The sequence below is a fragment of the Diplotaxodon limnothrissa genome, linkage group LG22 (assembly GCF_057381915.1).
Source record: "Diplotaxodon limnothrissa isolate DT_005_m linkage group LG22, D_limnothrissa_male_GT1.1, whole genome shotgun sequence".
NCBI classification, from domain to species: Eukaryota; Metazoa; Chordata; class Actinopteri; order Cichliformes; family Cichlidae; genus Diplotaxodon; species Diplotaxodon limnothrissa.
In genome coordinates, this window is record NC_140616.1 from 3541278 (window position 1) to 3558769 (window position 17492).

At 39.9% G+C, this 17492-nt stretch overlaps 1 protein-coding gene across 1 annotated transcript in view; it reads left to right on the plus strand.

Moving 5' to 3' along the window:
• Nucleotides 1-17492, plus strand: part of LOC146609202 (uncharacterized) — a 70464-nt gene that overhangs the window by 40990 nt on the left and 11982 nt on the right. Inside the window, exons 3-4 of the mRNA XM_085346600.1 lie at nucleotides 10149-10184; nucleotides 15967-16072. Coding sequence (XP_085202726.1) covers nucleotides 10149-10184; nucleotides 15967-16072 — 142 coding nt within the window. The remainder of the gene's footprint in view (nucleotides 1-10148; nucleotides 10185-15966; nucleotides 16073-17492) is intronic.

A 17492-nucleotide genomic window follows, 5' to 3' on the forward strand; every position in this document is an offset into this window, starting at 1 on the left:
TGGGGCGCACTGACAGAGGCGAGGCTGCCGGACACTGGCGCCACCGGGCCCTCTGACCACCACCAGTAGGCAGCAGGTGAAGTGTCTTGCCCAAGGACACAAAGATCGAGACTGTCCAAGCCGGGGCTCGAACCGGCAACCTTCCGATTACAAGGCGAACTCCCAACTCTTGAGCCACAATCACCCCACATGTTCAAGGATGTCCCAATTCCTAAAATGCATCTGGAGGACAGAGGATCGAAGATACACAGGTATATTCTTTGCAGATTTATTACCTCTAGAAGACGCCTGCAAAATCTTTGGATTATCCAAACAGCGGCACTCGGAGCGATCTATGAGCAGTTAGTCCTTCGTTTGATAAGATGTTTCAGTTATTTAAGGTGGTCACATCCATGATGAAACTTTCTGCTCTTGAACGTTTGTGTGATTTAAAAAAAAATGTATCTTTTCAGACGGCGCTGTAAATTTAATTAAAAGCAGCACTAAATATAAAAGCTGTCATGAACACTGTTACGCTCGTATGACATCAGACATCAATAAATACAGATGTAGGCTGTAACAAAGCAGAGCAGATAATGCAGCTGTGCTAAATGTCATAATTTATTGATATGGCAATAAAATGAGCTCCAAAGCAAGTCTGTCTCATAGTTAAAAGCCTGTCTCCTCGGCTCCTTTCTCCTTGTAACTCCTCCCCCGTCTCCTATGCCCTGCTCTGGTTGAAGGGACTAAGAGACGAGGGGAGCATGTATAAAGCGAAAAATGAGAAAAGGAACAGGCCTGCAGCAAAGCTAATGCAGAAATGTCTATAGCTTGAATTCCTTCTAGCGGTTTGCAGGGGGAGACTGCGCCTGGTTGCAGTTGTATGGAAAAATGAGCCTACATTTCATTTCACCTCACTAAACACTTCTCAGATTAATTCATGGTCTTAAACACTTTCAATTTAAAAACAAATACTTGGTACCATTTACTGTAAAACAGATGATAAAACTCTGCCAGTTAGAGCGTGGTGAACAAGTTATTAATATCGTACCATCCTTTGATAAGCAATGACCAAAATGGTCAAAATGTTTAGTGCTTCCAAACAGTAGCCCAGAGGAGGTTTTCTGTCCATCACGTTTAATTAGTGGCACCTGAGGTAGCTGTAGCTGTCACTCAGGATGCTGCGGTCAGAAAAGCATTTGAAGTCCTTTTTTATAAAAGGTGCCCAACTGAACTCATAATTCTTACCCTATTAGATGAGCCAGTGGCACTGCTGATCTGATCTACTCTGTTCTTAATTATCCATCCATCATCTGCTGCTTATCTGGGTCAGGTGCCCACACCTCCTTCTCACCAGCCCCCTCCTCCTTCTGGGGAAATAAAGGGGTGTTTCCAAGCCAGACATTAGTGCTCGCACTAAGCACTGATTCACTGTATACTGTGCTCAAACACAGTTGCCCCTCCTCTAAATTCCCCTGTACTCACACTGCTCACTGATCTGCGCCCGAGAGTTTGTCTCAGCATCTCAGCCTCTCTCTCACACTCTCTCTTTTGAGATGTGCTCTTGCACAGTTCTCTTCACAATTGTATGCATTTTGGGACTTAATTGGGGAAGCAGTGACACGCTGCCCTGTGTCACAGGTTAAAGTGAGTTTCATGAAGGCAGCATTGGAGTGAGGACAGTGATCACACTGTGTGATGTACCTGAGTACAACTGAGGTCCAGCTTTTCAAGCAGACCAGGGCGCGATTTATTTAACTCTACCCAAGCATGGCATCTGATCACTGTAGCCAAACAAGCTGGATTTTTGGGTTCAAACATGTGCAGGCACGGCTATTACAGCACGGCTCTTCAGCATTTCCTGCTGTCTCCTCCCAGTTGGACATGTCTGAAATGGTAAATGGACTGGTTCTTATATAGCATATTTCTATTCTATCTTAGCACTCAAGGCTTTACACAACTTGCCTCATTCCTTTGACCACAGGTGGAGGTTTAATGAGAATGCAATAAATCTAAGATAAAATAAATCTAAATAAAGCTCCGAGTGAAAGCTCAGACAGTCACTCATTTCAAGTGCATGTATCAGTGAAACCCACAGCTTGTGGCTACAGGTGAGGTTAGGATCATAGATAAACTAAAACTTTACAGCACAAACCAGTGAACATGAAAATCAAAGGAATGAGCTCATCATGCTGGACTCACATTGCACATTAAATACAAAAGTGCAGAAAACATCCCTGCAGCATTAGGCTCGGTGAAAGGCGCATTAGTTGAAACATCAGCCTGTCTGATCAATACCGAGTGCTCCGACCAGATCTCCTCCGAGGATATAAGCCTTCCAGAATCTGAGTCACAGGATGGAAAACACAAACAGATCAGACGGAGTTTCAGCTGCAGTCACAGGACCTATTTTGTCTTCATTAGTTTGTGATTTAAAACAAGTTTCTTGAAAACTGCTGGAAGATCTGTACCGACTGTAATGTTTCCCATTGGAATGTAAAACCGAAAAAAAGCTTCTGAAACTGCATTTTCACATCATTTGAAACCAGAATTAAAGAAGATTAGCTCGTCTTTTAGAAAGATGATCCCACGGCTCTGATTTTGAAATGACACGTAGTACAAGCCCGATCTCCGGATTTAATTATGCACCATTAGGTTCTGTTTGTGACTCACTGTTATGCACCCACTGAGCTGCTTTAACCCCTTTAACCCAAATGCCATCCAAAGTTTTAATTACATCCTCAACTGTATTATTTAAAATATTTTTTCTGTCCCTCCCAAGTAAAAGCATCATAGTGAGTCATGGATCAAGTTAAATGAGAAAAGGCAAATCGTTAATAGCTGAGAAGTTCAAAGGGCAGTAAAAGAAAGAAAGAAGGATAACTGTTTTTCTTTAACTTGTACTCCCTACATTTGAGCACAAATATCAAAATATTTCTCTTCAAAACAGCTTCATTACTTTAGGTTCAACACATCTGAGCGGAGTTATTAATTATGTCAAAGCAGTTGGAAAGAATGATATTATACTCCGTTATCAATGCTACTGATGTAAAATGAAAGAGGCCACAAACATATCATTTATGCATCATTTATTGCACTACACTCGGGCCACTATACGCAGGCCAAGGTGTAGATGTCAATCAGTTTTGGTTGCGGTGCTTCGGCAAGTGTAAATGTAGTAACATTTTCTAAGTGGCAGGTAATTAAAAAGGCAACTTTCCAGCAGATATCAGCAAACACACAAACTGTTTCTGTGCAGTTTCTGTATTTCCCAGGGAGACAAATGAAAGGTCAGTGCACAGTTCACTCTCAGAGATGGAGAAAGATGTATTATTCTATTTATACAACATGAGGTTCAGTTAGCCTCGCACACAAATAGCTGGTAGAAGTGACCTCCAAAGAACTGCCGTTTACTTTTGTACTTTGAGTATATGTCTGAACTTTTTCACTTTAATGTGAGTCAGTACTTCAGCTTTTACCAGAGTATTTTCTAACACATGTATCTGTGACTTTGATTATTGTAAATTTATAGTTCAAACTTATACTCACAGTTATTAATTAGATTGTCCGACCTTGAACCTTGAATAATTCAGAGGCTAATACTTTAAGATTTCAAGGCTCCTGCTTTCTTCTGTTACATGTGAGACATTCAGACTGAAAGTGAACCAGTTGTTGCATAGATTTAAACATCAGCCGTATTCAAATTTGAGTGAAATGTCTTAACAACAACTGGATAGATTGTTATAAAATAAAGTTAAATGCCCTCCTCAAGATGAAAACTCATCTAGCACCATCAAACATTGTGTTTAGTGTTAATTAGCAAATGTCAGCACGTCATCACACTAAATGCAGATGGTCATGGTGTGACAATTGCAACTATGCCAAGTCAGCATGTAAGTTAAGCTATGCTGACATTAGCAGTCAGTGCACAGGACTCCTCTGCCTACAAGTACAACATGCCTTTAGATCAGAAAACTACATCCCTAACACCACCTGACTATGATGGTACAGGTGAGGCTGCGGCCTCCAGGACTGTTCTGTGCTTTCTGATGTCGAGACACCAGAATTAGATTCAGAGGATCCTCCTGTTTGGGAATGTACGGAGAAGAGGCCGTACATGCAGATGCCTGAAGTAAAAAGTCAACAAAGTCCAAAACTTTCGGTCAAAATGACGAAGCAAAAAGAGTCAGGCAATCAGGAAGATGGAAGTCGTGAGGTTAATAAAGAAAAACAGGTTTATAAGTAATTAAAGGTTGACAGCTGGGAAACACACGATGCACCAGAGAACAAAGGGAAATTTGGGAGAATATAGGCCGAGGTGCAGATAAGAAACTGGCTGATTAAGAAAAACTCTGAAAGAACACGAGTACAAGTAACTAAAGTGTAAGATAAAGACTTTACAAACAAGGCTCCAAACTCCCTAACCACGATAAGGTCATGTTCTCTGAACCATTTCTCAGCTGTTTTTCCTGCTTTGGCAATCGGCTGGAATTGGAGAGGAAGGGCTGGACTGTCAAAGTAACCTACACAGTATTTCCAGGACCTACATTTGCAGGCAGAACACAACTTTATCACAAGATAAACAGTGTGGTCACATCACCACTCAGTACTTTGTTGGTGTTGCTCATTGGTGTAAATGCCTAGAATTGTTTGGCAAATACTGAAGACCGGTGATTTCTAACTAATAACCTTATTGTGAAAGCAGTAACTTATTCAAAGGCCCAGAATTTGAGAATAAGACTTGTTGTATTTCTTTCTTCCTGTCTGACCTCTTGAAAAGAGCTTCATTAATTTTTTTATTAACACGCTACACTGCAGATCTGAGGGGTAACTTTGGGTTTCTCAGTTTTGAAAAGCCATATCTTCCTTATCCGCGAGTAAGGCTCCACCCCAAACCAATAAAAGATGAGCGTAAACATTTTCTTAGCAGATATTTGTCAGCTGGTCCTACGGTCAGTAGGTCTCACTGAGTGTAAAGAACCAGTTACACCTCATATGTGTGTGTACTGATGTAGAGGTTTTGTCTGCGTGGTGACAACTAGTATTCAGTTCAATACTCAGCGAGTACTCGTGCCCTCATAGCTGGTATAAACGGTACGGAGCTGTTTGCACTAGGTATAATTGTCCCATAAGAACCCAGATGTAGTCTACAGAGAGCAGAAGCAGGATGGGAAATAATAATTTTACAAATGAACTGTGATTCAGGAAGAATAACTAAGTGTGTTTAGCGCTGCGGGGAGGAGATCTGGAGCAGGATGCTCAAAGATTAACCAGCAGTTTAGGCTAAAGATAAGCCCGGCTCTCATTTTTAGGAGTTACGAGTACCAGCAAATAGCACATTAAAGGATAAAGAAAGTTATAAAAGCGTAAATACTGAAAGCATCTATGAATCGCTGATTGGCTTTAAGCTTAGAGGACAGATAATTGTGAATTATCAACGTGGGTGCAAAGTCTTATAGCTTGAGTTTGCATTGTTGTACTAATATGGGCATGTGCTTCAGTTAAAGAGGAGATGGCTTTTTTCACAGTTGCATGATTTCCTGCAGGACGCAAACAGAAGCTGACAGAGGTCATAAGTGACTCAATGGGCCTTTAACACTGAATACATTAGCCGCTAACAAAACATTTCCTAAAACAGAAGCGGTTCATGCTGCTGTTGAACGTATTCTCTCATGAGTGTTAGTCATACATTTATTAAGATTACAATTAGACGATATCTTCTTCTTTGCCTTGAATTTGTAAGCTTCTTGTTGCTGAGTGTGTTTATTACTGTTTGAGATTAAATAAAGACTTATTCATTATGTCCACTAACATTATTTTGGGGGCTAAACTGGGTCAGTCAGTCACTAGTACTGTTTGTGTCGAGATATGGTTAAAAAGACTAAAAATACTGATAAGATACTGAAAAGACCAAAATAATGATACTTATACTCAAAGTGATCATTTAGCTGGAATCCATGTAAAAACGACACAGGTGTAAAATACCAGATGACAGGTTTTTTTAAAATTTATTTCTGTTTAGTGTATGACATTTAGTTGAGTTGTGAGTCCAGCAGATGTTCAACTGTCTTTGACTATAAACTGATTATGAAGCCCATCTATTTGCTTCACTTTCTGCTACATTTTATTTTACAAGGTTATGAAATAATAAGATTTTCAGTCTCAGAGAGTGAAAGTGATGTCAGGTTAGTATTCAGCATGGAGAGGTAGAGTCAGTTGGATCAGCGCGTCCCATCACTGAATCAACTATTAACCGAATATTTCCTAAACAGAAACCGCAGATATTTTGCTGTTTTCGTGTATATTCTCATCTGGCTAATACTCTAATACACTAACACAGTGATTAAAGCGATATGATACCTTCTTTGTTGCCTCGGCTCTGTGAGCGACGCACTGCCGAGCGCGTTCATTAGCATTTGAGATTAAACGAAGCATTATTCAATTAGATCGGTGTAATCTGTCAGCTGTGTTGGCTTTACGCAAAGTTTTAGTGATTAACACCCCAAACTAACATGTTTGTCCAGGAAAATGAGTTTCTAATCAACGGGAAGGTTAACAAATGTAACTTATTAGCATATTTATTGCTCACATCTAACACTGAGCAAGGTGTGCTTGCATCTGAATGAATCACCCGCTAACACGACCGTCTTTGTTAAATCCCTCTGCCGTCTCAGAAGCTGCTTTGTTAGAAAAGGATTATTCTTATTCCTCATTCTCCTGTCATGAAAATAAACATCTGATGTGAATATAGATCTGCTGAGGAAGTGAAAGGAGCCAGTAGTAATTCTGTTTCTGCTCGCCCGTGGTTTCAATTTGCTAACCGTCGTCAGTATTTGACACCAGATGAAAAATGTTAATCAGAGCAGTAAGGGCTTAAAACCAAGTGAGAGTCACATTCACACTCATTCATGGAGATGTAGAGCTAAAGAGTTTCTGTGCGCAGCAGCTGCTGATTAAAGCATGAATAAAGTAGAGGCCGGGCGCTTTAATATTTTATTACCGCTGGTGCACTGCTTTCCATTTTTATTCCTTTTTATTGCCATCTTCAAATATGAGTGTCCACCAGCCATATTACTGACACTGGCAGGATGGGGGGTATCGTTTTCACCTTGTGAGTCTGTCTGTGTCTCGCTGTGGCAGAATACAATCCTGTTGACAACTACTGCAGCGAGAACTACCGCAGATGGTGGCTATGTTAATTTCTGTTGACAGATATTGTCAAGACAACAACGTCATAACTATCAAAGATACAGTCAGGAAGCTTACAGGCGTGTAGTTAACCTCTTAAACGACTTATCCAGGTTAATGACCATCCTGTTTTTTGTCATCAATGACTTGGCTGATTTTAAGATGTTAAGTTCCATGATGAGTGTAGTCTATCCTTGATTGGTATGGAGCACTAATTCCACTGAAATTAGAGGAGAGGCAGCACAATTTATTCATGTAAGTAGTAAGATGGTGTTTAATAGGACTTTCAAATGATGCAAAATATCCTAAAACATGTGTTGTTGTTACATTATTACACGAGTACTGAGCAGTCAAATGTATGCATTTAGTGCTCTGTACGTTAAAACAATAATTTTAAAACGAATTCTAAAATCTATTGGGAGCCAATGTAAAGAACATAAAATAGGAGTGATGTGAGTTCGCTTGCTAGAGCGAGTTAGTTTTGTAGTTTGTTTTGGCTGCTGCGTTTTGTATAGCTTGGAGGCGAGAAAGAGATGATTTATCCAAGCTGGTAAACAGGGAATTACAATAATCTAAACGCGATGACACAAATGCATGGACAATTTTTTCCAGTTCAGCTAAGGAGACCATATGTCGCAGTTTAGAAATGTTCCTTAAATGAAAGAAACAGGAACGAGACAGAGATTTCACGTGTGAGTCAAGGCCCAGAGAAGAGTCAAATATTACTCCAAGACTTTGAATATTTATTTAGCAGAAGAACAGAAAGGGGCAAGAACCTGACTGATTTTAGAATATAGATCAGGAGGAGCTATGATCATGGTCTCTGTCTTATTCATGTTTAAAACAAGGTAACTGTTAGAAAGCCAATCAGAGATTTGAGTTAAAGCCTGGACTAGGGTGGACAGCTGATGAGGCTTAAAGGACATATACAGCTGAATGTCATCGGCATAGAAATGATAAGACAGGTCACTAAAAGACTGAATAATGCCAGCTAAAGGAAGCATATAAAAAGAAAATAATAATGGACCCAAAACTGAACCCTGTGGAACCCCGCAGGTTAGGGCAGCAGTGTTAGAGGAGAACCTATCAGTCCTAACAGAAAAAGTCCTGTCTGATAAGTAGGAAGAAAACCAGTCTAAGGCAGTGCCAGATACACCAGCCAGAACCTTCAGCCTGTTGAGTAGGATTTTGTGGTCGATGGTATCGAAGGCTGCGCTAAGATCTAGCAAAATGATCACGGAACAATTTCCTGCATCAGATGCCATTAGTAGATCATTATAGACCCAATTGTCAGAGTACCTGGATGATCTAGATGATGAGGATACATATTTACATTTCAAATATCTATATTTAAAAACTCTGTGAACATCTACGTGTAAAATTTCTGTGCTGTGTGAAAATAATACAAGGATCAGTGTGCAGCATAACCAGCTACTCTTTCCATGAATCATATAAATTCTAGTTTATGTTTAATGTAAATGTTAAAAACCTGTGTTGATGCAGCGGCGGCTGCAGTGTGGGGAGCAGAAGATAAAGTTTGGCATTTACTTTGACATAAAGTTTAGGGCATTTTCCATTTCACCTCTCCTGCGGTCTGATATGTGGCTTTGAACGGTACAACTGCGATAACAAGCTCGGAGTGCCAGTGGAGAAACTCTTCAGGGCACCGTGACAAAGAGTCTGACGTAAAAACAAATAAAAAAAAGGAAAAGAAAAAAATCCTTTTGACAGCTGTCGACTTGAATCCTCCGGAGCAACCACAGTTTCAACGTGTTCCTCTTTCACTCTTTGTGTCTGCTGTACAGTGTGATGAATGTGCATGATTGCATCCGTGTGTGTGCATGTGAGGACATGGCACTTTGGTCTGGCCACCCATCAGATTTGCTGTTGCCCCCAGCAACAGTGTCACTCCTCGGTGGGTTCCATTGGTTACCTAAACATTCAATGCAGCGTGTATAAGCGAAGAGGGCGAGTGCAGCTGATCGCATTCACAGCGCCACACTCACACGCGATTGCACTTTCTCCTCCCGCTCGTCTACTTGTTCCTCTCTAAAGTCTGACTCAGCTGATTAAAATAAAGCCTTTTAAGTCTTGTGAGATTAGACTGTTGTAGTAATGTTCACACATACACTGTATGACTGACATAAAGAGCCATGTAGTTCAGTTTGTGGGTTCCAGCGTATGTTTCACAAACACAGTCCGGACCGAGCAGACTGGTTTAAGGAAAATATTAATCTGCAACAGTTCGTCGTGGATTTGAGGTTAACAGGAATCTGATCTTGAAAGCAAATTCAGATATTAAAGTTAAACTTTGTCAATATCTGTTGTATCCAATAAGATACAGTTATCTCACTTCAGCTATTTATTTATCTTTTTGCTGCAAAATGAGATTGTCGAGCAACACTATCACTAAAATTCGCTACAAATGTTGCCATGAGATGAAGATGAAGATCAGCTGGCATTTTAATAGAGTCAAGTTGGCAATTACATCCAATCTGTTTGTGGTATTACAGCAATAAACTGTGATAAATCAAAGAAAATCACCTATGTGTTACTGTCTATGTAGACAAAAATTCCCATTTAACACAAATTCACATTCAAAGATTACATTTGCACTCAGCAACCTTCCAGTTCTCTAGAAATATAGCCAGAGTCCAACCACATATGGTCCTGACATCCAGAAAATAAAAAACTAAAATGACCTTTTGAGCTTTAGTCCTTTCTGACCTTCAAAATAAATGTGAATCTTCATTTTACAAGAGCAACAAACATATATAATTTGGTGCATTTAAAAATGAAATACGAAAGCCTCACATCCAAAATGTAAATATTCAAATTCAGAATTAATAGCACTTTTTATATCTGACATCCTCCTCTTTTAATCTGCCTTTTTCTCTTCCCTCCTTTGCTACACCTTCTTGTACTTTTCTCCCCCCTCTGTCCTCCGTCTTTCCTCCGCCCTTCTCTCCCTCCTTCCCCAGCATGGCCGTGCCGAGTTTTCCTGGGAAGGAATCAATGTAAGTCTCCTTGTTTAAATCTCCTTTCTCTCCTCAAATCTCCTCTACCTGTCATTTCCCTTTCCATCACTTAACCGACTACCTGAGCTTTGACTTGGAGTACATAAGTTGACATCCCACTCGTTTATCCTTCCACCTTTTCCTGCCACTCTTTCTTACTTTCTTATCTCTCACTCCCACTGCCTCTCTCTTATCCCCTAGTTTTTATTTCCCTCCCAGTAAACTCCCCCATCCGTCTCCACTCTTAGCTCTCTGCTAATCTACTGTACTGTAAGCTTCATATACTGCATATATATATACAGAGTCACAGATAACAGGCTGTAATAAGCTTATCTTATGCACAGCTGAAGCCTTTGCACAAGTCATTTTTTCTTTTTTAACTGAAAGCAATGGATGATAAGGTGGATCAACTGTTTATGTACCTTCAGCAGAATTTGTTTGCACCATGTGCATTTGTTCAGCTTGGAGCTGACTGGAGGAAAATAATCTTGCGTAGACATATTTTGGGTTTTATGCAACAACGGTCCAGAGACATTTCTGATGTAAAGCACCGACTGATTTTAAGATGGGAGTAAGAATCCTGGATGAATCGGCAACACAGCCGACAAAGGAGGTTTTTGTTTACTGTTATTTAAAGTGATAAACTGGTGTGGTACTTTAGTAAAGTGATGTAGGGAATAATAAAAACAGCTTTTTGCAACAGCACCAGTTATTTGAAAGTTACTTGTTAAAAGTTTGGAGTCACTAAGAAATGCCTGTGTTTTCTTTTTTAAACTTCCTCCATGTAAGTGTTAATTGATCTTAAATGTTGCAAATGTTAATGGCAGTCATTTAGACTTTTTCATATATGTAGATATATAGCAAACAAATACATAAATCATTATGGGGCTAATGAATTTCATCGCTGCAAAATTTATGGCTGTTTCAGACCGATAAAAAACTGAAGGCTGCATACAAATGTGTAAACCCTTTGTAGAACAGTGACTTAGCTCCAACTAAATGAAAAGAGTAGTGGGAGTCCCTGCTGCATGAGAGGAGTACAAGCAACGATTAATGGGATCATTAATTAGGAATCACATGATTGTGCAAGTAACTTACACACCGTAAAAAAAAATCCTAAGAAAAGTAATATTCCGGCAGCTGTGGCGCCAAAATAATACCAGAAAATAACAGAAAATAACTTTCTCATGAAAATATGGTTATTTTCAGTAATGACAATACAGTTTGTTGCCCTAATTTTACATGGGATTTTGCCTTTTTCAAGTGCTTTTAAACATTAAATTAGGAACATTTTAATGTGATTAAACAATGAAATTACTTATAAACAAGGTCAATGAATGCGGCAATATGAATAATAATACTTAAATGTACAGAAATATACAGTTAACAGTTGCTTTAAATAATAATGGATTGCATTCATATCGCGCTTTTTGAGACCCTCAAAGCACTTTAGGTGAAGTGTCTTGCCCAAGGACACACGGACCGAGAGTGTCCGAGCCGGGGCTCGAACAGGCAACCTTCTGATTACAAGGCGAACTGCCAACTCTTGAGCCACGATCGCCCTAAATAACAATAATAATAATTATTATTATTTGATTTAAAAAAAGTTTATACGAATCATTTATATATATATATTTCCATAGCATTACATTTGAATTTAACAGTTCAATCTTTCAAATAACGGACAAATATCTGTGAAATTATGATACATGTGTGTATTTTAACAATCTAACTATGCATATGTACAAAAATGAACAGTACAAAAATGTAAAATACACAGTAAATACTTTTATATCACAGTGTATTATGTAGGCATACATATTTTCAGTACCCAACATCCTGAGTCCCAGTGGCACATTGTGTTACTTCACTTGAGTTTATTGGGAGAATGCTAACGGATCATACTTGCATACATGAAGACAACTTTGCAGAGCGAAAACCAATTAATCTGTTTAGCTGAGAGCAAAGGAGCTTTATACTGAAACTCGACTATATTTCTTTTAAGAACTGGGTGACTGGAGTGTACTACTCCCTTTAAAGAAGAACACAAACTAAATACAGTAGGAAAACACCAGTGCTGCCAAACTGATGAGGGAAAAATGCATCATAATCTCAGGTCTAAGGAACACATCCGTCACACATTCTCATCTGTCAGCTTCACCAATAAGGATGAAGGGAGTACACACCATTGCATGAAAGCTTCAATGTTCAGCTATTTGGAAATTGGGAAACATTATTCAGCTACTTCAGAGTACATTTTGTTTTAAGTACATTTTAAAACTCTCCAAAAAGACGAAAGTTTGTGTTTGTGTGAACTCTGTTCTGGTTTATGGCATATTAATAGGAAACCACATTCTGAATGTTAGTGTAGAGTGATTTTAAGATCATATGAAGGCATATTAAGAGCTCATGAAACAGGCTAATGAGGCTAGGGTCTTTTGCATATTACTGCTTTAGAAAGTTGTTTCTGCTGTTAGCAAAGAACGTCAGTTCATACATCTTAAAGTTCGGGATCCTTTAAGCTCCTATCCTGGCTCCATACACTCTTCAATATTCCATCAGCTCCAATCTGTTGTTTGGCAGTACAGAGTGGAGTGATTGCAGTGGTTTAATCAAAGCAGTAGAGAGCAGCTGAGGTTGCCTGCTGTGAGCCTGAACAATGCAGTGAATGAAAAACCATAAGCGAAAGGGGGCGGCAAAGTTATGTAGCATATGAATATGAATATGTGACCCTTTTAACCTTACAAATAAAACCAAATGCTGATTAATGCACATTAAAACACTTCTCTGCCATATTGGTTAAGCTATGGCTGTGCTTTGCTGGAAGGACTGGAGGAGGATTTTAATGGAGAACAATGGTTTTAGTTGCAAAATAGGCGTCCACCTGTGGTTTATTATATTTGAGGAGAAACAGAGTCAAGCAGATACACGACTAATGGAAGAAGATTGCTGTAATAGTTTCATCTGTATGCCTGTTGACTCTCTGGCTGCCCAGCAACAACACCATATAATGTTACTGGTGTATGCAGGCAGTTTAAAGTAGGAGCATGTGGATGATGCTCCACTTGCACACCACAGAGGGACCAGATCATATCAGTTTGCCTTTTTATTGTGAGTCATACACCTTAACTCAAAATATTACATCATATCTCTCACAAAATCCTCCCGTGTAACAGAGTCCATGTGCTTCCCTATTATTTCTTACTGTAATTAGCCGCTGGGAGGGCCTCATTAAGAGCCGGGCTCAGTCTCTGAGTTCATTAATTTTTGGCTTTGTTTGCCAGGAGCTCTGCTGCCGGGAAGTAACACAAGTTTACTGTACACATGAGTGTTTTTATGGAATAACTATAGCTTTGAAAACTGTTCAACATTCAGCTATTTAAGTGTAAAGGAGAGGAACAGCATCTAGGTTCTCATTATTAGTATGTTGTTGTTGACTTATGTTTGAAATTTCACTTTAAATTATTCTCCTTTGGGGACCTTCTGGTTGATTCATAAAAGACAAAACATCTCACTTTAATGGACCGTTTACTCCGAAAACCAAACATGCATCTTTTGTTTGTGCTGGTAGTTATCCATGTCAATTGTTCTGGTCTTGGCTAAGCTGGGTTGTCTGCACATCTTTTGATTGGCAGTTCAGCAGAAAGTTCCTATAACAGTGGCGGTGGTGACAAGGTTTGGGGATGTTTTGGATGTTAACAATACTGCAGCTGATTTCTCTGTGAATTTTGGATGTTCTCCTCCGTTCTTGTGGGGTTTTTTTTTCAAATAAGCCCGTTTAATTAGGCCTATCACGGCTCAGGATTCCTAATCTAAATAATTTCACTTCCTGATTAAATAAACTTGTAGTTTACATCCCTGAGACAAATCTCAAATCAGCGTAAAAATATAGCGCCAACAATGTGATTTCCTCTTATATCAGAACACAAAGATACGTGAGGGTTGAGTCAAGAACACCCACAGATGAAAAGGTTACTGCAGGGGCCTCGGTTTGAGTCTGCTCTTTCCTGTTCGCTCTCTCTTTGCTTCCCTGCGTGCTCTACTCTCCTGTCAATAAATGTCAAAAGAAACATTGAATGATCATAGCTTGAAATCAACATATTATTATTTCTACACATTATTTTATTGACTAAATACTGGAGAAATCTTAAGATGCGGCTTGTAAGTGTGAATGTGGGCTATATGGCACAAAGGAGGAAAAACAAATCCCGTCCTGTGGGGCAGAATAATGAGCTGAATGAACTGTTGTGTACAAGGCTCCTCTTGTTCAGGGTTTATCTGTTTATTTCATCATTTCTATTCGTGTTATTTCTATTATATTTGGTATACAGTATGACGATGTTTAAGGGAGGACAGGCAAGAGAAAAAAAATGTGTGTGTGTGTGTGTGAGAGGGTGAAAGAGAGAGTGTGTGTCTCTGTGATGAAATGCACTTAAAAATGAGGGTGGGAAGTCGTAATAACAGCCCCTAAGGAGTCAGAGAAAGACAGAGATGGATCTGGGAGAACCGGGCCATTGGCAGCCACGAATACTGAAGACCCAAGGCCACACATCCTGGTGAAATCTGCACGCCCATCCCAGCAGGAGAAGGAGTGAGGCCTTAAGTGGGGCACCCACGGCTAAGGTGTGGGACTCCCAAAGGACCGGAGGCAAAGGGCAGTCGAAGCCGCGAGAGGCCGGTGCGAGCAGAGATCAGGGTCCCAGGGCTCCAGGCCCCCAAGAACCACTCGGTGCCTGGCTGAATCTTACCACACCTTTAACCAATGATTTGAGAGCGTGCCATTGTAGCAGTTGAGCTAGACGCCATCTTTAACATGTAGTCTTTGCTGGGTGAAAAAAAAACACAAGCACTGTTGCAGCTTGAGAAAACCAAAGGTTTAGTAAGGATCGGGTCTGGTTACACCCAGAAAGCGTAGATATAAAGTTTATGAAAACAAAACAAATGCAAAATGCAAAGCTCCCAAAAAACACAAACCACCATTCCTCGACTTACAAAACGTGCAACTCACTCTCTCACAGAGTTTTAAACCTGAAAAAAGGTTACTGCTCAGTGTTCAGGATTTCTGTAGATACGATACGACATATACGGCATCTGATATCCAACAGAGTGGTGTTTGACACTAATTGTATGACCTGATTTTGTAAATTGAGGAGCGGTTGTTGGTGTCAGTCTCACGACTTCATGTATTCACAACAAGCCTCCAACGTTTTCCTGGTAAAATGCAGAAACAGCTGAGCATATTTGGGTTGGTAACATTCACGGTGATAGACGAGACAGTGAGTAATATCCAACAATGGAGTCACAGCAAAATGCGCTACAGGTAATCTTTGTAATGCGACAACACTCTGCCTTCAATATCTGTTCAATATCACATTTTTCAGGATGGTTTTATGTCAAATAATAGCTGCTGAGCTCACAATAGACTGCTACCCTTTTAATTTGGTTTTAAATCAACACTTTATCATTAATTTTTCCTTTGAGACACAGAATATCAATAATTCTCTTCTCTTCAACGATCCCTGTAAGCCATTTACAAAGTGCTCAAATAATTAACCCTTCTATCTTATCTCCTCTGCTACAACCTCTCTTCTCTTTCTCACTCCATCAGACTGTTTTCTGAGTCTTGTATCGTCTGCCCTCTTCACCTCAATTTCTTTTATTCCCTTTTTTTTCCTTTCTTGCATTTATCTCTCTCACCTGTTCTGGTTCTATTATCTCTCCTCCTCCTTCTGTCCACCCCTGTGCTGCACCAATACCACATTTACCTCTCCTCTCTCTTTAGTTGTCCATGGAGGACACTACTTCCATTCTGCCTCGTCTCAAGAGGAAGCCCACCAACACCTATGGGATCGGTGCCCTGGCTAAGTCCTCTCTGTCAGGTGTGTCAGGTGTGTGTCTGTGCTGCTAGATGGTAAAACAGCCCCCATGTTGCCTCCACATGCTCCACGGTGGATCAAGAGTGAAGTTGTTGTTGAGCTCTGGCAGGGGCTGCATCTCCTTTCCCTGCTGTGCAAAAGATAATTTTTGGTTTCTTCTTGCGTGTTATTCAGATGATTGGTTGGTGACACATTAGTGCAGCAGCCAAATGATCAGTGTGTGGTTTGGTTTAATGGGAATCACCAGTATAAATGAGGCTAAATGGACTGTGTAATCTCTTGTCATTTTTCTCTTCTAATTGGTAATTACTTTGACTTAACTTTAAATCTTTGTGTTGCCCTTTATTTAAGGCAACCAAACCATTCATTCCTCTTTGCAGAGTGGGTTTTTTTTTCCCTTCTGCAAACTTTTCTCAGAGGGTGATAAAGCAGTGGCAGTCACACTGGTTTAGACAGAAGGTGCAGGCTGACCTTTCAGTTATAATAAACTACAAAATAGAAAGAGTAGTCTGGAAATAAAATCTGGAAAAGCTCTGCCCATGCAATTTGACAACAAATGCAAAAATGCAGTGAAAAGAGTCGTTTGACTGATCAAAGAACTTCTGAACAGTAAATAATTTCTTACGTCCTAATACAGTGTAGACAACCCCTCCTGAACCATCAGTGGTAGTTAGCATATGCCCCCATCAACCTGTGATTATTAAAGCTTTTTGTAAACAACACCAACACCAAAGAAGAACAGTTGGCTTACTATCCAAAATCCAAATAACTATAATATTTGAGCGCATTTAGATTTGGTCAGTCTTCCTTTTAAGGATGTCTCCCTGTGAACATGTCAACGGCACAGCTTAATTTTGGGATTGCTTGATGGAAGTCACGCTCTGACCGTCTGCATGTGTGCATCTGCAGTTTTACCACAGACCTCAAACACACAGACCAAGCATCAACCCGGCTTCCATGTTAAGGGTCCAAACATCAAATATCAGTAGATGAGCTCATGATGTCCAAGCTCCTCAAAAATCGTCCATCAAGTTAGAAAAAACAGAAGCGTGCTCATCAACCGGGATCAGAGTTATCCTGAAAAGTTCTAAGACGATTAGCATCAAACAACCAAAAACTGTGGTACATCCCATTTCCTGCCCATTCATGGTTCAGAAAGGAGTGTTTTCATTACATTGACGTAATGAAAACCTGCCCCACGTGTCTGATGTGTTTCCATCTTAACCAAAATTCAGTTCAATTTACTTTCATTTTTTCATATATAGCAACAATAGTCATGTAAAGTGCTTTATATTGTAAGATAAATATCCTCGGATGTTATAGAAAGAACCCCAAGGTAAGAACCACTTGTGAGGGTGGTCAGAGCAAGACTTTCAAGGAGATCTCTAAAAATTATTAGCAGTGCTGGCAGCAGTCCATAGATGCACCCGGA